This window comes from Aphis gossypii, chromosome 2, assembly GCF_020184175.1.
Source record: "Aphis gossypii isolate Hap1 chromosome 2, ASM2018417v2, whole genome shotgun sequence".
In the NCBI taxonomy this organism is placed as follows: domain Eukaryota; kingdom Metazoa; phylum Arthropoda; class Insecta; order Hemiptera; family Aphididae; genus Aphis; species Aphis gossypii.
The window spans coordinates 64,824,288-64,846,022 of NC_065531.1; the positions used below are offsets into that span (position 1 = coordinate 64,824,288).

General features: G+C 31.6%; 4 protein-coding genes across 4 annotated transcripts; 2 read left to right on the plus strand and 2 right to left on the minus strand.

Moving 5' to 3' along the window:
* Window positions 1-4,528: 4,528 nt before the first annotated feature.
* Window positions 4,529-5,959, minus strand: LOC114127261 (tetra-peptide repeat homeobox protein 1-like). Its single transcript, XM_027991445.2, has one exon. The coding sequence runs from the start codon at window positions 5,822-5,824 to the stop codon at window positions 4,982-4,984; it is 843 nt and encodes a 280-aa protein (XP_027847246.2). The 5' UTR covers window positions 5,825-5,959; the 3' UTR covers window positions 4,529-4,981.
* A 6,186-nt stretch (window positions 5,960-12,145) lies between these two features.
* LOC126550081 (uncharacterized) lies at window positions 12,146-13,299 on the minus strand. Its single transcript, XM_050200996.1, has one exon. It carries the CDS (start codon window positions 13,260-13,262, stop codon window positions 12,312-12,314), a length of 951 nt encoding a protein of 316 aa, XP_050056953.1. The 5' UTR covers window positions 13,263-13,299; the 3' UTR covers window positions 12,146-12,311.
* Window positions 13,300-15,183: 1,884 nt separating this feature from the next.
* On the plus strand, window positions 15,184-16,364 carry LOC114127259 (zinc finger protein 512B-like). The gene has a single exon (XM_027991442.2). It carries the CDS (start codon window positions 15,199-15,201, stop codon window positions 16,192-16,194), a length of 996 nt encoding a protein of 331 aa, XP_027847243.2. The 5' UTR covers window positions 15,184-15,198; the 3' UTR covers window positions 16,195-16,364.
* Window positions 16,365-20,023: 3,659 nt separating this feature from the next.
* On the plus strand, window positions 20,024-21,065 carry LOC114127260 (zinc finger protein 512B-like). Its single transcript, XM_027991443.2, has one exon. The coding sequence runs from the start codon at window positions 20,072-20,074 to the stop codon at window positions 20,924-20,926; it is 855 nt and encodes a 284-aa protein (XP_027847244.2). The 5' UTR covers window positions 20,024-20,071; the 3' UTR covers window positions 20,927-21,065.
* Window positions 21,066-21,735: the final 670 nt, after the last annotated feature.

The following is a 21,735-nucleotide window of genomic DNA, read 5'->3' on the forward strand; positions in this document are numbered from 1 at the left end:
CTAAGACACTGTCGCTTATATTAAATTCACAAACCACAAACTATATTATATACCAAAAACTGTTTTAATTTTTATAATATCATATTTTTAGTGTATTTATATGAACACGGGACCATTGTGCATAATGTATTTCGGATTACAATATCATCACTAACAAGCTAATGTAATTTCCCAGATTTATTGTTTTATTTTTTATTTTTAAAATCATTTATTAAAGATTTGAATATTTACTGGAAATTTAATTTATAGTGTCTGTTTAATGAAAGCTAAATATTTGGTTTTTTATGTAATTATCGTGTATATACTAAAATAGTGTTATTAATATTAACTTATGTGGTTTGTAATTCGTATATTTTATGAGTCATATAAAATATAAATACATTTTCAGTGAATAATTTTATTTAGTGTTCAAGTTTTAGTTTTTTTTGTTTATTCATTTATAATGTTATATCTCATACAATACTTGCTCAGTAAAAAATTCTAGTGCCTATAAAAATTAAATCACACAGTCATTATAATAAGTAATGCAAAATAACACCTTATGAGTTACGTGGTAAAATTGTAGTCAAAACATAAATAATCAGAATTCGAAGTGGTTTGAAATAACTGTAGAAACCACGATGACGGATGAGTGGATAAATATATTCTAGTAATTTGGAATGAAAAAATGCAATCTAAAAATGAAAAAGTTTTGAATGTTTTAATAATTTTTAACATTTGTTTGAAAATATTATATTTTAGACTTATTCAGTTAACAATTTCATAATAATATTATGGTGAATGATGAAATTTTCTGTTTACGAAAACTTTGGAAGTATAAAATATATTTGAAAATAAAATATGTATATTGTATTTTTATTAAGTTATTTACAATAATGATAAATAGAAAATATTATATACAGATAATATACTTCATAAATTAGTTGTAAATTACTCATATAAGACTATATTAAAATAATAATAAACCAATTCCAATAATAGTAGGTAATAGGTAGGTATATGCTGTGTATATCCAAAAATGTGTAAAAGTTGTTTATAATTCGTTATTTTTATTAAGTTTCCAAACTATTTAAATCTTTATTTCAAGTTTTTATTTGATTTTTTCCAAGAATAATTTATTTAAATAAATTTGAAACAAAAATAAAGTACGTATATAATTTAATTTTAAGCTCAAATATTCGTTAGCATTTTTTTTAATAGAGTAAATTTTTAGTTGAATATAAATAGTGGTAATTTATTACATTTCATAAAAAAAACCCAACAACAATGAAATATTATGTATTATTTCGGTACTTTATGTAGGTATCAAGCGGGGTTCAAAACAATATTATGGAGCATTTTATTATAGAATTTTTCTCGCAAATATATGATTATTGTAAAATAAAAACATTTCTCTGGGTAAATATTTTACTTTCGCAACAAGAGATATTAAATCTATTATGCGATTATATGATAATAAATAATAATATTATAAATTTATTACAATATTGCTAAGAAATTTTATCGAACAACAAAACATTTAGGTTTGAAGAGATTCGCGGGAGAAATGCGAGGTAGGTATTCCATGTTTAGGCAGAACACTATGAGCTTGCACCTGTAGAGCGGATAGTGGTTAGTAAAAAGTGGAATTCTACGATGTCTTAATTATGAGAAATAACAAATAAGGTCGAAGGAATTCGCATCTCGAGAATGATTTAATAATAATTTTCTACCCGAGTTTTTTTGTTGACATTATGGAATTCGCGCATGAGTACTCGTTATTGCGTACAGATGAAATAAGTATAGAAATCGCCGTATTGGTTGGATTTCAGCGTCGTTTCCCATACCTAGTTGAACATACTTTTCCGCCTGAGTCTTCCTTCATTACGAATATTATATAATGCTCTGCACATAGAGTATGTTAATTGTTTTGGATGTGCTGTGTAGGTTAACCTAATTATTAGGAAAACACGAATTAGACATTTTGAATTTCCATCATCTGTCAGAATAAATCACACACTATCTTTACTATATTGTGGTGGTAAAATAATAATTGTCAGTACGTCTTTGGTCACCGGTATAGAAAAAAAATCTGGATGGACCATTGCATAACTTCGTAGTGCGTTGCACGCAAAAACTGACGTCTTGACCCTAATAAGTAATAAATAATAATATTAATAATAATAATTGAGTCGCTCCGGTTGCTCGCGGATATTATATTATGTATACGTTTGCACACAACCACAAAATTCGTTCACGCCACACGAACGATCATTACAATATTTTGGGCGTATTTTAACGTACACGAATCACTTTTAAATTGCGGTCCGAATACGCTTATATAAATATTATCAGTATTGAATCCTAAATCTTGAGAGGTCATGGTGTAATTACTAAATTGGAGTCCTTTTATGCAAACATGAGTTCCTATTTACTTATGTTTTACGTATAAATGTATGATGCATTAGTTATATATTTTTCGATGTTTGATAATAATGAATATGATTATAAAAAATAAAATATTTCATCTATGTACCGCATTGTGTAGGTATGCGTTCTATTAAATCGAGTAGGTGTACAACTGAGACCATATCAGTTCAATTCTAGATTCTAAAATAAACGGTTGCGATCTGTGGATAATAAATTAAAACTATTTTTTTCTGTATCATTATTTAATAGTGATAGTTATTTATTTTCTTGCATAGTTAAAAAATCTATGACATATCAACCTGATATAAGGTATTTAAAGCTCTTCCCATTAAATCCAATATTGTATAGTACTTATTTGTATTATTAATATATTTTGTTGCCGTATATTCTTTTGTGGGTTTCCAGGAAGAACACTTCTGAAAATCAGGAAAAAATATTTAAATCAACATCATCACAACACGTCCTTAATTATTGGTGACCAAAAACCAGCACCCGTCGTATTGTCAGATACATTACGGTACACACACGAAATACTGTGAAAACACGACGCGACCTGGTCCTGGTCTAGTGTGCGATATAATAGAACATACAACATACAACATAATATTATAAAATACCCGATTGTGTTATGTAAATAACGTAGTACGCGTGTGCGCGCTACGCAATCTCTTCGGCGAAAATAAAATAAGACCCGAATCCGCCCGAGGCTGCGGCCGCCGACACGGCATAACGGTATGCGCGATGCTGTCCAATAAAAAAAATATTGTCTTCCTGGATCGATCGTCGCGGCGCCTAATGATATAATATACAAAAAAACTATATTTTAAATATTACCTACTTATCGTCCAAGAACGATCATAATATTATTTACAGTGATTTATTTAGGATTGTTAGCTGCACGTTTTCTCTGTAGAGCGGGCGCGCAAAAAGCCCGAACGTTCTTCGGAATATTTTGTTCGTTAGTCGTCGTCCTTAAGCCTTCGAAACGATTGATTTGTTTATCGATTACTTGTACCTACATAGACTAGTTTTGACAATATTTTTATAGTTTGACGTCGATACCACTGTTGACGAATAGTTTTTTTATGATTTATGCTGTTCGTTACAATATTTATTTTATTACGTATTCGAAAAACGTTAATACGAGTATTAGTATGGCGATCGTCGAAAACAAAAACGAGAAATTGATCACAATAGGATTTTTTCGCACGAATAGAAGACACATTGACGAAGACGAACAAAAGACAAAAAACCAAAATCAAATACAAAGCCGAATTATATAATCGTACCTATTATTGTGATATTATTATTATTAGTTTAATATGCCTTTTTGGCGTTAAAAAAAAAACCGACCGGAGAATGGACGACAAATTATCTCGTTTTAAATCGAAACGTGTAGCGCATGATATAATGTCATAAATATCACGTTTGCAGGGGTGGCCGCACACGTGGGACGCGCGTGCTTCACACGATTTCAATTACCTATTGCAAACGTGTGAATATCATCATAATATCGCAATAATAGGATTTTCCACCGCGCGGGCGTTACGCAATGACGATTATACGGTTTCGACACTGTCGTGCGGGCAAGGTTTAGGGCATTTAAACTCGCACACCCATACGCACTATATCACGATTTTCGAGGGGCAAATCGTCGTTTGCGTCCGATATTATTACAGTTATATTATTTACAATAAATTATAATATAATATTGTGTAGTTATATCATATTATGTATTGTCCATTCCAACGGATTTTTGCGCGTTGTAACGACAGAAACAATAATATTATTATTATTACCTATATCGTCGATCGGAGGACATTAATAATATGACTACCGCTGGTGACGTGCGGCGAGCGAATAGTTTAGCAGCGACAACAAAACAATATTATTGTCGTGTCGTTTATGTACCGTTATTGTGCATATGATATTATATACAACAGTATGCACACGATAATGGTAATAATTTATTAACCGCTTGCAGTCGAGCACACGGTATGGCACGCTTCTCGATCGAAGTCGCTAAAACCTATCCAAAGTGTGTTGACGGTTCTTATTTCTTTATTTTTTTTAAACCGTATTTATATAAATATTGTCTAGAAAAGAACAAAACACAATGTCAAAGAAAATAAACTTTATTCATACTGCATTATACATCATTTCATATAATATTGTCGTCGTCCCTCGACAGTTTCCTTTGTATAGCTTTTTTTTCCCGTCGCTATATAAAGAGGAGAATATAGCTGATTATGGTACAGGTTGACAGGGGGTTGGGGGTAAAAGTTTAATATATACAAAAATAAAAGTTAATTTAAGGTCATAAAAAAAAGATCTTAGTCGGTAACAGTCAAAGTTGAGAGATTTTTTTTTTTAATTCCGTTATATAATTAAAATTAATTTTGTTTAAAGATAAATAACATAGGAAGTATATTTATATTATAAAAATATTTTAATATTTACAAAGTAAAAAATAAAAAATAAAAAAGTACTTAACAAATTAGTGGTAACCATTTTCCGGTTTCATAAGACCGTTTTGATGCGATAAATGCTTATCAATTCTGTATCCGTCCAGTTAATAGCTGCTGTGGTGGTCGTCGTGATGTTCGTAATGGTCATCGTGACTCTTGACCGGGTACGGTACGGGGACTTCAACTTTCACAGGAACTTTAACCGGGTAAGGGACGTGCTTGACGACCGGGTACGGGACGGGCTTATCCACTGGATACGGTATGTGCTTCTCGACTGTTACCGGGTATGGGCGGTCGACTGGCACCTTGACTGGGTAAGGCACTGGCTTCTCAACTGGGTACGGGACGTGTTTCTCGACGGGTACGTGCACCGGGTATGGGCGGTCGACGGGCACCTTGACGGGGTACGGGACATGTTTTTCCACTGGATACGGTACGTGCTTCTCGACGTACACTGGGTATGGCTTGGGCACGTGCACGGGGTACGGACGGTCGACGGGCACCTTGACTGGTACTGGAATCTCCTTGACCACTGGGTATGGCTGAGGCACGGCTACCTTGACGGGGTACGGCACTGGTTTTTCGACGTGTACGGGGTAAGGTTTTGGTACGTGGACCGGGTACGGGCGGTCGACGGGTACGGCCACCTTCACGGGGTATGGCACGTGCTTTTCGACGGGTACGGGGTATGGGTGCGCCACCTCCTTGATAATGGTCTTGGACAGCACGTGACCATGACCGTGGTAATCGTCACCACCGACTCCCACGTCGTATCCGTAACTCGAACCGTAACCGTAACCGGTGTCGAACAGACTCCTCTTGTCCTGGGTCTTGTCCGCGGACGATTTTTTGTCATCGTCTACTGAAGCTTTCTTCACGTCATCGTCCTTGCCCAACGCGTAGGCGCACAGCCCGAAAACGCACACCGTGTACAGGAGACCTTTCATCGTGATAGCGAACACGCTATAAATAAAAATAAATATCAAATCTTATATAATATACGTGTATTGCCTCGTCTTCGAGCACTGCTCGTTTCAGCTCCGGCTCGGTCCAACACTGACTGCTGACAATTCGGACAAAACGGACGGTTTTGTACTGTTCGATCGCGCTGTGAGGGTGGGGATCATGTTTGAGTACCTCCCCACCCTCGGTGATACACTGCGGGTGTGCTTTGCTCGATGGCTCCCGGTCAAGTCTACTTTCTCGGATCGCGATCCAGTTACGACTCATTTATTCGTAACGCGTATTATTCATTACTTTATATGTATATATTATGTTCCCACATCGATCCAATGGACATCATCTACAGTGTTCATAGCACACACATGTTCAAATGTAGATCTAATTGAAACAAACAGTCTAAATTTCACATAATATATAATAAAAATTACGATATTACATTGAAGCATAATATAATATTAAATACGAGTAAAATAATAATACGTAATTCAAGTTATCCGTCAAATACAACTACTCGGGTATACATAATATAAGACACATACAATATATTATATTATTATATGATGCCTGCAGTGACGGGCGGCATATTGAGAGTCGCTCAAAAACTCACTTATCTGGATTTTTTTTATTGCTTACTAAAATAAATATACGATTTATGATTCACAATATCCGTGTATTGTATTTTAGATATTTTCTAATAGTAACTGTCAACATTTGTCTCATATGGTATACTGGGATTTTAATACTATTATGTGGTTCTAGTAAAGTAATTTTTTTTCAAAATCTTAATATTTTAAAAATATTAAATAGAAAAACAAAACAAAAAGTGATTGACGAGGGCCAAGATTAATAGACGCTATTTATTATATATATAATATTAGATTTATTTTACATGAGCTAGTAATGATATAGACGATTATATAAAAACTAAAAAATTATGAAATATTTCCAAAATTATAATAGATGATTAAGTTTATATCAAAGTGAATTTTGTTATTATAATAATAAATATACATTTTTCTTTCATTAAAAAAATTAATGTATTATGTTATTACAATAGGTACTGCTTGTTATTCATATTTTTCATTATTCCAAATGCAAAAGATGAGTTATAAACGTAATCGCGATTCATCAAATATTTTATCTAATTTTTTAATTCAATATCGGAATTATCAGAATATTGAATTATCTTAGACAGCTGGCACTAATAATTTTATCAGTAGATACTTACCTACCATTAATTTTAATAAGTTATAACTCCTATAATAATTATTTTGCTATTCAGGGTCATTTAGCGATTATATTTTCTTTATTTCATTTCATTTTTTTTTTTTTTTTATAATAGCTAATTATTTTTTTCAAATACTTAAACATAAAAAATATTGTTTGTATCACAAACTTTGTAATCATCTCATTGTCCTTTAGAGTTTGGTATTAAATATTAATGCAATAAAAAAAAAATTACAACATTAATATATTTTTTCTTTTTATATAATAATAATATATATGAGTAAACGAGAACGATATTACGTTCAATGAAAAGCGATATCACGTTTACTTTTTTTTATTATTCATTATTCAGTGATTTAGGAGCAAAGTCGGTCAGTGACCTAGAGAAGGACAGGTTTTCTTATGCATCTCTTGGCCAAGTCACGGTTATAATATTTCTTATGTACAATAATGATACATATTATTATTGTTATAAAATACGATATCTAATGCGATTATAAAATCATCAAGACACAACATACACATTCAAATATATATGTACATTACACATAGTATATAGGTATATAATAATTCAACGCACTGATGGTTATTGCACGGATTTATATTTTATTGTTGCTATTTAAATCACCTGTTGACGGGCTTCATTGTTGTTGTTTTTCTGTGGTTAAAAAATAACCTTAAAGGATATTATAATTACTATATTTTAATACGATAACGTTAATTATTTAAATAATAGTTAAACTCGATACAAATATTAATATATACACTGTAATGCACTGTACAAGCACAGTATTTAACTATATAGCTTATATATAACTTATAGTTACTATAATATACGATAACAATATTAAACAATTTTACAAATTTTAAATATATAAAAAAATGTTGAACGATATTAACATCCAATAAGTCAGATTTTGTTGGATAATTTAGAAAACTTGGCAGTTCACGGCTATCTCGTTTTGTTTAATCACCATATACTGTGCCAAACCCAACACTACATTTTGTTTGCACTATAAAGCTTTTAATATTTGCCTATACAAGTTTCAAAAACAGCCCAACAACGCTGAATTCGTATCGTCGGACAATTGTTTTAAGCTTTGATTTCAACTGTAATGTTTTGTTGGCCACGTTTGGCACTAACAATTTTAAAGTTTAGTAGCTAGTTTTACACTTTTCCAACAAATGCCTAAATATTTACTTTGTATTGCCTACTTTTCGTACCTTGAGTTTAGCCGTTTTTCGAGTCATTTTGTATTGTTTTTATGAAAACAACGAGACGAAACCTTTCAGGTTGGGTCAACTTATCATGAATCGTGCGAATTGTCCAAAATGAAATAAGACGAGTGCAATTTACATATTTTGTTAGGATAACGACGGCGTTGATATTATTTATAATATGAACGATGCGCGGGACTTGGAATAATAAATTCTTGTGAAAAACGAAATAATAATAATTATCTCATGTAAAATCTCAAACGCGCAGTATAAGACTACACACGACGGGGCTCGGACGCGGTCGCTGCGCCCACGAAACACACTTGACCATCCACTGTAAACGCCGGCGGAGATTTATTAATTTTTATGTATTTTTTTTCTTACGTAATTCGGTGTGCGCGCGCGCGACACGATAATAAGCATATTATTACTGTAGATTTTATATTCTCGACGTCCTGACGCGTCCCGTCCACCTCACGCCGCGAATGGATTCGTCTCGGTCTGCAGTCTCGCGAACACAATATTTTATCTCATATCGTTCCATAGAGTGGGCTATAATAAGATCGATGGCAGCATATTCGTTTTTATGATATTTTTGAGTACAACCTCGCAATACTTATATACTAAAAATCAACGCGAATTCGGTTACATATTATTTGACTGTGATCGGTGGATGACTGCAATCACCGCGTCGATGTCATCATAATGATCAATTTAAGCGAAAAGTTGTTTACTGCGTATTAAATATACTTATATTATGTGCACTTCTAATGGTTTTTTTAAAACAGTAATATGATATTTAATAATGCATTCATCTATTTTTTTTTCAAGTTAATTTTATTAAGTTATTATTATTTTTTAATCATCTCGGTGTGCCTTTCGTATTTTAATGTTATAATATATTGATAGTATAAGTATAAATTTAACTATAGACAGTTTTTCAATTCCACACTCGTCTCCATCATTCGAACAACGCTCAACGGTCTTGACTAAATGTACATTTTAAACAGAAGTTTAAGTAACGGCTGTGATACTGCTAGTGTAGTGGTGTCGTAGCTTCGTTGTTTAAAAAGAACTATTACGCGTTTAAAACAATGAACGTAGAACTAAACGAATTTCAAATGTTCTCGTGTCAGACTTGTTATAATAATCCTAGCCATATTTCTGAATTGTCTGTAGCAGGTTGTGATCTAATTTTGTTTGTTCAGCTATAGAAGTACTAAACTATATTTTATATCTGCATTTTAAATTTTAACTTACAAACTATATTATACATGTATCAACCATCGAGGACTTTATATATGCTTTGGACAAAAGATTTCCCTGTCTGTGTGCATAGGTATCTATAAAATACCGTACGTTGTTATTTAGTATTTCAAAGTGCACTTACCCTTTTCGAATATTTGGATTTTCTTTTAAAGAATTTCCATCACGGGGTTATTTTAGCCGGAGGAACTGACCGAATTCCGTGTACCTATAACCTGGACGTGGGCCGGTCACATGGGTAATTGAGTAAAAATCGTCCGTTGATTTAATACCGCTAGCACGAAGTATATGGAATTACGAAGTTACAAAGTTGTAAGCATTTTCTTATAACGGGGACCACCAAAAACGAGGATAAAATTTATGTGTCACAATGTAGGTAAATACAATATTTTTACAATGTGTATAGATAATAAGTACTTTCGATCACGCTGCAGTGAAATAAATGTGAACTCCAAAATTAAGAGAAGAAAATTGAGCTTTCTGTAATTAATAATGCAGAGTACAGAACTAGGAATACTTAATGAAATATTTTTTGATAAGTATAGTTATTTTCAAAAATCAGTTTATTTTTTTATTAAAATTAAACATAATATGTTTTTCACAAGTTTTTAAACTGATCAATTGAAGTTCTAATTAAAATTTTTATTTACTGTTAATATTTTATTAAAATACAAAAAAATCAACTTAAAAATATGGTTAATTAATAACTAAAATAACTTATAGTTTCTATAGTATGCAAATGTGAACCTGATTGTATAATATTATTGTTATTTGTATTTTAATATATTATTTTATTATCATATATAATAAATATATATATTATAATTATTCTTAATAATCCGTTTTTTTTTCTTTTACTAAATCTTGGAGTAACATGTTGATAAATAACATATAAAAATGTTTTATTTACCAAATACAATATAATAATATGGTACTCAAAGCTTATCGATAAGCGGATATCCTTTGTGGTATATTTCGATTACCTGGATTGCCAATAAATTATTATTGCAATAATTAAAATTTCCCTCAGTCGCTCACTTCGTTTGTCTTGGCGAGTCTCCGAATGGGGTAAAGTCTATCACGGCATCGCGCTAAGTAGAGTGGAACCGGTCAACGGCGGTCACTGCTCCACTGCACTAGTACACATAAAGGTATACAGCGCGTGCACACGCGCGGCGTATGCATATTATAATGTAGGTACCTACTGCAGATTCGTCAGCCGTATATCATTATATTCCGCGTTGTTCTCACGTGTACACACGATCGTATATTATTATTTTCTTATTATTTCGTACACAGCCCGAACTCGAGACATTATATAATAGCTGCAGTACTCACGAGATTATCATCGAACGCGGTGGCGTTATAAAATATATTACACTATTGCAGTGGGTATTATAATACTATTACATGAGTGTATATTATTATTGTTGTGTACGTCGTCGAAAAATATGTCGAAACGGTCTGAATTAATTTGTTCGGTAATTACTAATTATATATTATGCATTGCGATATACATGTAAAACAATACTACCTATCTATCGTACACACTGCACCAGGATTAAGCATAATAATAATAATATTATCATCGTAATACGTACAAAGTTACACGACTTGTTGGGCGTCGTTCGGTTTCGGTCGTTTATGGGACAAGTATAGTAGTATATCGACGAGTTTCCGCGAATGCAACAACCTGCAGGTATAACATGTCTTATAGTGTTATTATAATTTCATTTCATGTTGTTATATTATAATTCTTAATTTTTTTTCCCGGATGACACATTTTGAGAGATGAATGGTTTTCATTTTGGTAAATGACGTTTGCCGTGGAATATCAAATTTTATATTAATGTAAAAACCGACGGGATGGAGAATACTGTAGGTGTGTTGTAAACAAATTGAAAAAACAAACTGTATAAGTATATATTAATATAATACGATGTTTGGGTCGCCTGTTATAATATATTATGTATTGATATAACTATAATAAATGAACACAAATCTTGACGGGTTTGTTGCGTTATTAAAAACTCGCCAAACTAGCATATATATAAAATAACTTCCTCGAATGTGGACTTCTATTATAAAATGCATTAGCGACATAAAACGCGTTAATAATAATAATTTTATAACTGATGAGCTACAAACATATTGGGTTGTTCTATAACGAATTCCAATTACGCTGTTAAAACCACGATAATAAAAACAAAATAACAAGCTGATGTATAGTTATGACCTATTACTCGGAAAATTTATTTACCGTACATTTTTTAAAAACCAACGAGAAAAATGACTATCTATTATTGTGAATCGTATGTTCACATCGACACCAAAAAAGAGTGAAAATAAAATTTGAAATCAACAGTGATGTGAATATACATTACCACATAACATATACCTGCATCAGAGACAACTGAGCTATTATTAAAACACTGCATTTTGGTGATCATAGTTGAAATACTTATATATTAGATATACTTATAAACATACTTACTGAAAAATCAATTTTGCTAGAACAATTAATTGCTATTATTGGTTAAAACACTGAAATAACTATTCTAAAAGAAAAAATTAAAAAAAAAAAAAAAATCGAATAAGGTAAAAAAATGGTTTTATTCTACGAAACATATACATAGTTATATAATAAACGACGTATATATAAGCGTAGACATGAACAGGTACAATGGTTAAATCAATTCGTTCGCTTTATATTATTATATTACATTTTACAAGACACCCAATCGGATCTTGGAGACCATGTCAATAACTGTGATGATCATCGTACGAGTGTTCTTCGTAATGATGGTGATGTGGCACTTCGTATGGTACAGGGACTGCGACTTTGACAGGAACTTTGACGTGGTACGGCACTGGTTTCTCGACCGTGTACGGCACTGGCTTGTCGACGGGGTACGGCACGTGCTTCTCGACGGTCACCGGGTAAGGGCGGTCTACCGGAACTTTGACTGGGTATGGTACGGGCTTTTCAACGGTGTACGGGACGTGCTTCTCGACGGGCACGTGCACGGTGTATGGTTTGTCGACGGGTACCTTGACTGGGTAAGGTACGTGCTTGGTTACCTCGTACGGAACGCGCTTCTCGACGTAAACGGTGTACGGCTTGGGCACGTGAACGGTGTATGGTTTGTCGACGGGTACCTTGACTTCATAAGGTACGTGTTTGTAGACGGTGTATGGTTGTGGAACCTTCACTTTGACTTCATACGGGACGGGCTTGTCGACGTGCACTGGGTAAGGTTTTGGTACATGCACGGGATATGGACGGTCAACGGGTACTTCAACCTTTACTGGGTACGGTACGTGTTTCTCGACCTCGACTGGGTATGGCTGGGCGACTTCCTTGATGATAGTCTTGGATAGGACTTGTGGTTCGTGGTGGTAGTCGTGACCGGACAGCTCGTGACCAAAACCGCCGGAACCGTATCCATAGCCGGTGTCGAAAATGCCTCTCTTGCCTTGGTTTTTGCTATCGTCGGTAGTTGCTGTAGCTTTGTCCGCTTTTTCTACCGATTTACCTGTAGTGCTTTCCGACGCCAATGCGAAGGCGCACAGACCAAACACGCACACTATTTTGAAAACTCCTCTCATATTGTCGTTGGACTTTGGATCGGGTCGATCGACTGATGCTATTCCGTTGAATTCATCAGTTTTTGTAGTATCCCGAACACCCATAATGGAAGTAATTTTCATCTCCCCCTCCACGGCGGGGGGAGGCGAGATCTACATACTTTCCAATGCTATTAGAATGGCTCCTATGTAATCTTCTTATACGCCTATTTGAACCTTGAAAAGTAAACGTAACTTAAGTATTGCTCAGTATTATTACAGCGTAGGTGACTGTTACAAATACACGCATAGTAGGTACCTACCTATATTACCTATGTAATATATAACTTGTGTTTTCAACTTAACGTGCATATACTCAATGAAAATGTAGAACTCTTTGTTTTTATCGACATTGTGAATTCGTATTGTATTACTGTACTTTGAAATCAGATTACACACGGTTAGAAATGTGTTATTTAAAAATACTGTGATATAACGCATATAGTTTCATATTATCATTGACATATATTTTTAGGAATAAAATCGATTAATGAAGAGTATACCTTACGTGATTAGTACCTATTCAAGGGTAGTTGAAATTACTGATTTAATTTTTATTACTATTCTGTATTAAAATTTCTAATACATTATTATACACTTGTACAAAATGAGTTTTATTCTCAAAAATATTATATTGACTAGATTTTATTACTTATATTTCTACAAATAAATAATATTTTTTACAAATTGTTGAAATTGCCGATTATTTGTTTTATTTGGTGTTAAAAATATACAGAACATTGGAACAGAACTACTCTCATGTCTTAGCATACTCTAGGAAAAATTTAAAATTGTTTTATGAAATTATATATATATGTATATACATTTCGACCTTGTATATTTTGGTATATTTTGTATTATAGTAAAATACTGGATATTTTTTACAAATTCAACATTTTATTTTAACTATTTTTTATATTTTCATAATACGAATTCTACATACATACGATTATCCACAGCTCTTTTCCTTAAAATTTGATTGTATATATTTTAATGCACGATTTTTAGTAATTTAAATTGTATACTCACACGCATACAATTCTAATAAAATTATTTATCATTGGTTTCGATTGCTATTTTTGAATTATAAGCTGAGTGATTGAAATAAACATTAATCTATTTTTTTAAATATATCACAATATTTTATTAAGTCTATGTAAATTTCAATCACATTAGTATATAAAATATACAATCACTGTTTTTCTTTGTGTAGGTATATAATATTTTCGCCTAATGTTTATTCATTATATAGGTATTTGATTTTTCATTTATTTGAATTAGAAATAAGAGTAATAATTATATTTTAGTTATTCATATAGTATTTCAACAGAGAATAAAATGTTACATATTTTATTAATTGGTTATACGGTAGCTATGAAGACAAAACAAATCATTATTAATTAAATCATAAATTATAGTATACATACATTTTTTTATACATTGAATAAATTAAAAACACGGTATTCACTTTATATTATCTATTGTTAGATAATAACAACATCGTAATAACCCACTGTCAAAAATAATTAATTAGATTATCTAATTATTTACATACTGATTTTCAATGAAAATATGAAAATAAAAGTAGCAAATTTATTCTAACAAGAATCTATAATATTATAATATTTAATACAGTACGTAGGCATATAATATTCACGGACATTCAGCATAATAAGTGTGTCATTGTGCATTGAATTTATTAATCGGTTTATTAAATGTATTAATTTATTAACATAACTAAAGTAACAAATAAAATAAACAATAAATTGTTCTGTAAATAAATATTATATTTCATTGAGGTTTACTAAGCTTGGAATAATATAGGTAATAAATTAAAATATATTATCTAAACCATCTATAATAAATCGGCGTAGAAGAAGTAAACTAGCAATAAAAAAATCTCGTTTTATTCCATTTCCTTAAACAATATCACGCGAAGTGACTGAATAATAGGAATATTAATATTATAATAAAAAAACGACGATGCACCAATAAGATAGAAAGTATCATTAGCAGTAGTATGATAAGTGGCGGGGATGAAGTGGTAAAAGATTACTTCCTAGGTGAATACAAGTCACTACAAAAGCGAAGCGCTTGGACCACCGAACATCAGTCGACTGCATTTCATTCAAATCAAACGACGATGAAGATGCTTTTACATACGGCGTGCATTATTGGGTTGTGCGCATTCGTGATAGGTGCGAACAAGCCTGAAACAAATATATCTAATGAAACCAAAAACCACTACAAGAGAGGCATTATCGATACAGGATATGGATACGGTTCGGATTCCGATGTGTACAAACCTACCAATGATCACGATCACATACACCAAGCTCACTACGAACAACAAGTGCTATCCAAGACTATCATCAAAGAGGTCGCCCAACCATACCCAGTCGAGGTCGAGAAACACGTACCGTACCCAGTAAAGGTCGAAGTACCCGTTGACCGACCTTATCCAGTACACGTGCCCAAGCCGTATCCAGTGCACGTCGACAAGCCCGTTCCATACGAAGTCAAAGTCAACGTGCCACAACCCTACACCGTCTACAAGCAAGTCCCATACGAAGTCAAATATCCAGTAGACAAACCGTACACCGTTCACGTACCCAAACCATACACGGTTTACGTCGAGAAGCGAGTACCTTATGAAGTCGTCAAGCACGTCCCTTATCCCGTCAAGGTCTTCGTCGATAAACCATACACTGTGCATGTGCCTGTCGACAAACACGTCCCTTATACAGTCGAAAAACCCGTACCTTATCCGGTTAAAGTACCAGTAGATCACCCGTACCCGGTGACCGTCGAGAAGCACATTCCATACCCCGTTGACAAACCCGTACCGTATACTGTAGAGAAACCAGTGCCTTATCCGGTAAAAGTTCCCGTGAAAGTCGAAGTGCCAGTGCCGTACAAAGAAAACGAACAGGAAGAAAAATATTTTCCGGAAACAGAATACAAGGGAGAACATCCACAATATTCCAACAAACAAAATGAACACAACAGTTATTAAAAAACGTATTTCTTTTTCTAGTCATAACTCGTGTTACATTTCTGATTGCATAAATTTCAAATAATAATATGTGCTTAACATTAAAATATGTTCATTAAATTCGAATACTACATATTATTATTATGTATATAGATATAAGTATAATATAAATAAAGATTTTTTTTATAATATTCTTGTATTTTTATTTGGGATTAATGTCATGAAAATAAGTTATTACCTATATTAGGTTAGGTTAGGTTAATGTATGTGTGAAAATGCAATATTCTGTTATAAAATTGTTTTCAATTTAAAAAAACGTACAGCTAAGAATAAAAATAAATAAAATTACTTTTATGTAAGAAACAGTATTATATCGGAGGTAAAAAAAAATTATGATGTATTAATATTATTTATTACCTATACATGTAATTATTAAATAATAAATATATAAAATCTTATTATATATAATATGTACTATATTATTATACATCAAAACTCTCGTATACTCGTATATAATTATTTTTATAGTGGTAAATGTTATGTATTTTAAGTTTTAACTAACTATATTTTATTTTTATTGGTCATAAACTCATAAATACAATTAGCTTTTACCTTTTAATTTTCTCGTAAAAAATACCCTTATTATCTATGAACACCATAGTTGTCTATCCTTTATCTATAACACTGTTACGCAGTATTACAAGTTTATCAGACTCTAGGTCTAAGTTGAATTTATTCTCAGTTGAATATTTGTTAAATTTATTATGTGTTATGTAATTATGCATGTATACTTGTTATGAAATTTAAATAAAATTATAATTTTTAAATTCATAGAATTTTTCGTTTAATAGAAGATTTTACTATATTATGTTCGATTTTAGAATATATCATCTATTGAATCAAGATTAAATAAAATATGAAGGAAAAAACAAGTATTTATAATTAACATGTATATAAATTATAAAGGTACATTATTAACTAATATTAAGAAAATTAGGTATATAGGTGTTTAGTAGGTTAATACTTAATCATAAATGGCTAACAATTATCGTATAAATGATACTACCTCTAGTCTCTAGGTCTCAGAAATGCATTGAATTGTTTTCATAAAATCATAAACAGATAACTAATAATGTTATAGAGTGGTAAAAATATTAGCAAAAGTTTATCTGCAAAGAACAAAAAATAGGATCAATACAATTATAAAATTAAGTTAATTATTACAATTTTCATTACCTATATAAATTCTTCCTTAAAAATATATTATGGAACTAACTATTTGAAAGGTTTAGATGGAAATATACTTTTTTAAATTAGTGTGAAGATAGTGAATAATAATTTATAATAAACGATTTTAGACTGTATAAAACATACGGAAAATAAAATTCAAACTATGTAAAAATATTATATTGTTTGGTCATTTCGTTACTAGAAATAAAGATATATAGTTTGCCCACTTATTTAACCGACTTAACAACAATTTATATATTAAAAAAAAAAAATTACTTTCATATTATTATTCTGTGTATTTTTTTGTAATTACTATAGTCATTTAGTAAAATATTTACATTGTATATATTTTGTATATATTAGAGGTGGTAAGCCTTTCTCAGCTGACGTACTAAAATATTGTAATCAACGTTTCAAAATGAATTCTTGTGCAATAATTTATTGATATTTACAATATTTTCTTAGAGCTTAAGTGACTTTAAATAAATTCAAAATGTTTTTTTAATTATCGATATGCGTTTTGTTGAGTCTATAATGCATTAATGCCATAGTATAGCCGTGTATATATTTTTATAAATAATTTTTTATTACAATCAGTCCTCCAAATTTAAGAGTGTGAGCTTTACCAACCTCTATCATATGTAAACTTATAGGTTCATAATTGTTGAAATACTATAATATATTTAAAAAAAAAAAAATAATAAATAATTAATATTTTTATCTTTATATGCAGTATTATAAATTTAGGAAATCTTATGGCATCTCCTCTGTTTATACTTTCCACTACATCACTGAATATTATAATGCCAATGTTGCTACTTGCTAATATTAAGAATAATGTAAATATATTATTTTTATTAATCTATTTTATAAAAAAATATTTTTAAGAATGGAGCTTGTTGATTTATATAAATATAAATAAATTAATGGACAAATAAAATGATCCACTTTTATTCAAATATGATGTAAAGATTTTGAGAAATAAAAATTTTATTTTCTACGTTTTCTTTCTTTAATATCGTTTTTTTTCTTAGAAAAAAAACTTATGTTATATCAAAACTTTTTTTTTTTTAAATCAAAATACTTTAAAAAACACTGCAATTAATTACGCAGACGTCACTAAAATAGCCGTTGTCAATCAATCTCTAATACGATGACACTGTGAGTTGTGACAATAATTGTTATACGTCATTATGTGTACCTATACTAATATAAATTTAACAGATAACTATATTTTATACCAAGTAACATTTAATGTTAAAGTTAAATATTTGTACATAATAATATATTATTTTACTTTAACCATGACCTAATGATAAGTGTTGAAATGAGACTAACTTTGTTGCACGTCACACTTGTAATTTGAAAATTTTAGAAAATTTATCGGAAAGAATTAAGTTTAGCGGGACTTATATAATTTAAACAAAATAAAACGTAGGAAGACAGATACGTGTATGTATATGTTTATACATAATCAATAGACCACAGTAATTGTATTGTAAGATAAATATGTAGGTACCATATTATATTATAGTTGTATTTACTTAATTAAACCTCATCTAACTTATCTTTATTGATTAATATATCTCCGAACAACATATAATATTAGGTTTAGAAGAAATCAGGAAAAATTAAATCAACCCCGTTCAATGAAAAGGAAAGGATGACGTGTAGTTTTCATTTTTAAATCATTCAGATTATATCGATTATATTATTTAACACGAAAAGTACTTTAATTGGCTTATTTTAAGTTATCCACTAGTATAGTGATTACATTTGATAACTATTTCTTTTGTTACGGTATGCAAATCAGTTGTGTAAGTTGTATAATAGCGGGGTGTTTTGAATCAGCTACCTACAAGCTGTTTTTATCATTATCGTTAGCCGAAATCAAACGTCTAATTACGTAATTTACTATATAAGTTACATAGATAAAAAGTATTTACGGTATAAACTTCCACGAATATTTACCATCACGAATTTTAAAACTAAACTTGTCGATGGTGATAAAATTATAAATTACGTGACAGATAAAATTGTAAAATTTACATTTTTTGAATATATTTCTTAAGAATTACATAATTACAATATTATTTTTATGGGAATAATGATAACATGTTATTTTAATGTCATATAAAAACGTTCATTGTGAATTATTATGATTTACATCGATATAAGAAATTAGACAAGTAAATGATTTACCTGTAATAAATCGAAAAAAAGACTGCAAATCCCCAATAATCATCAGGGTTTAATTTATATTATTATAACTTATTACGAATAAAATAAATCATTGCTTATAGATATTGTGAGCAATCATGATCGTACTTATATTATGCATTACAATAATAGATTGAACGTAAAAAAAAAAATATATATAATATTTTAAACAACCGTTCTATATCAAAGATGTTTTAATTAAATCATCGTACATAAAATGTTACGAAATAGCACAAAATTGATGGTATCATGAAAAATAAACATTAGGTAGAGGATAAACAATAGAAAGTAGACCAGTAGATGCGTTCTATTTATCCACGACTGTACTGCAGGTGGGGGGCGACTGGGCACTGGACTTCATCGGTGCAAGACACAGGTGCCACTACAAAAGCCAAGCGCACAGACCAACGGACATCAGTCGATTATTCCGTTCAAAACAAAAAACAATATGAATAAGATATTGCTCGCGACGTTCGTGGTCGGGTTGTGCGCCTTCGCATTGGCGTCGGAAAGCACTACAGGTAAATCGGTAGAAAAAGCGGACAAAGCTACAGCAACTACCGACGATAGCAAAAACCAAGGCAAGAGAGGCATTTTCGACACCGGCTATGGATACGGTTCCGGCGGTTTTGGTCACGAGCTGTCCGGTCACGACTACCACCACGAACCACAAGTCCTATCCAAGACTATCATCAAGGAAGTCGCCCAGCCATACCCAGTCGAGGTCGAGAAACACGTACCGTACCCAGTAAAGGTTGAAGTACCCGTTGACCGTCCATATCCCGTGCATGTACCAAAACCTTACCCAGTGCACGTCGACAAGCCCGTCCCGTATGAAGTCAAAGTGAAGGTTCCACAACCATACACCGTCTACAAACACGTACCTTATGAAGTCAAGGTACCCGTCGACAAACCATACACCGTTCACGTGCCCAAGCCGTACACCGTTTACGTCGAGAAGCGCGTTCCGTACGAGGTAACCAAGCACGTACCTTACCCAGTCAAGGTACCCGTCGACAAACCATACACCGTGCACGTACCCGTCGAGAAGCACGTCCCTTACACCGTTGAAAAGCCCGTACCATACCCAGTCAAAGTTCCGGTAGACCGCCCTTACCCGGTGACCGTCGAGAAGCACGTGCCGTACCCCGTCGACAAGCCAGTGCCGTACACGGTCGAGAAACCAGTGCCGTACCACGTCAAAGTTCCTGTCAAAGTCGAAGTCCCTGTACCATATCACCAACACGAAGAACACTCATACAGTGAAAATTCATTCGGTGAACACGGAAGTCATAGTTATTAACATGATTCCGAGTTGACTTTTTTGTAAAAATATATATACATTTAACGTGATTTTATTCAACGATTGTATTATACTTTGTATCTATATGAAATTTATATTTTTTGAATTTAGAATAAATGCTATTTTATAAATACCTTTACTTTTTCCTTTTTTTTTTGAGTTATTACCTATCATTCTATAAATATTTTTGAATTGTTTTTGTATTGTCTTATGTATTGGTACAATAGTACGACAGAAAATGTAAGTACAATATATTTTATTCTACATCTAAATGTTTTCATTTTAAATGAATAGGTGCAGTCAGAATATTTACCGAGGGGGGCTGCATTGGTTTTCAACTCTATATTTACCCGAGTAGTGGGTTTCGTGTACATACTTATTACTTACATTAAACCTGCAGTAAAATTGACCCAGCCAACATTTTTTTTTTTTGAAATATTCTTTATTTGTATTTTTTTTACTTATTTTATTATCAAGACATTGCTAAGGTTATAAATCAATGATATTTGCATAAATAATATATTTTTAAAGAGTGTGTTTATCATTTTATCGAATTTTATTTATTTTTTAATTGATATTTGTAGATATATTTTGTATTTATAAAAATTATACCATCAACAAATATATTTTATAGAATAATTTGTTTGATGGGTATTCATTTTCAGTATTATAATGTGGATTTCAATTACTTTACTACGGTATTCCCATTAGCTGATAATTCTGTTTTGAAATTACTTAATAATATGACAATACGAGTACAGTTTCTTTTGCTACGGTGTCTGCACATAACTGCATACTTCGAAATAAGT

Excerpts from the sequence above, each read along its gene's own strand:
- LOC114127261 (XM_027991445.2), bottom strand. The coding sequence starts at position 5,824 with ATGAAAGGTCTCCTGTACACGGTGTGCGTTTTCGGGCTGTGCGCCTAC.
- LOC126550081 (XM_050200996.1), bottom strand. The coding sequence starts at position 13,262 with ATGAAAATTACTTCCATTATGGGTGTTCGGGATACTACAAAAACTGAT.
- LOC114127259 (XM_027991442.2), top strand. The coding sequence starts at position 15,199 with ATGATAAGTGGCGGGGATGAAGTGGTAAAAGATTACTTCCTAGGTGAA.
- LOC114127260 (XM_027991443.2), top strand. The coding sequence starts at position 20,072 with ATGAATAAGATATTGCTCGCGACGTTCGTGGTCGGGTTGTGCGCCTTC.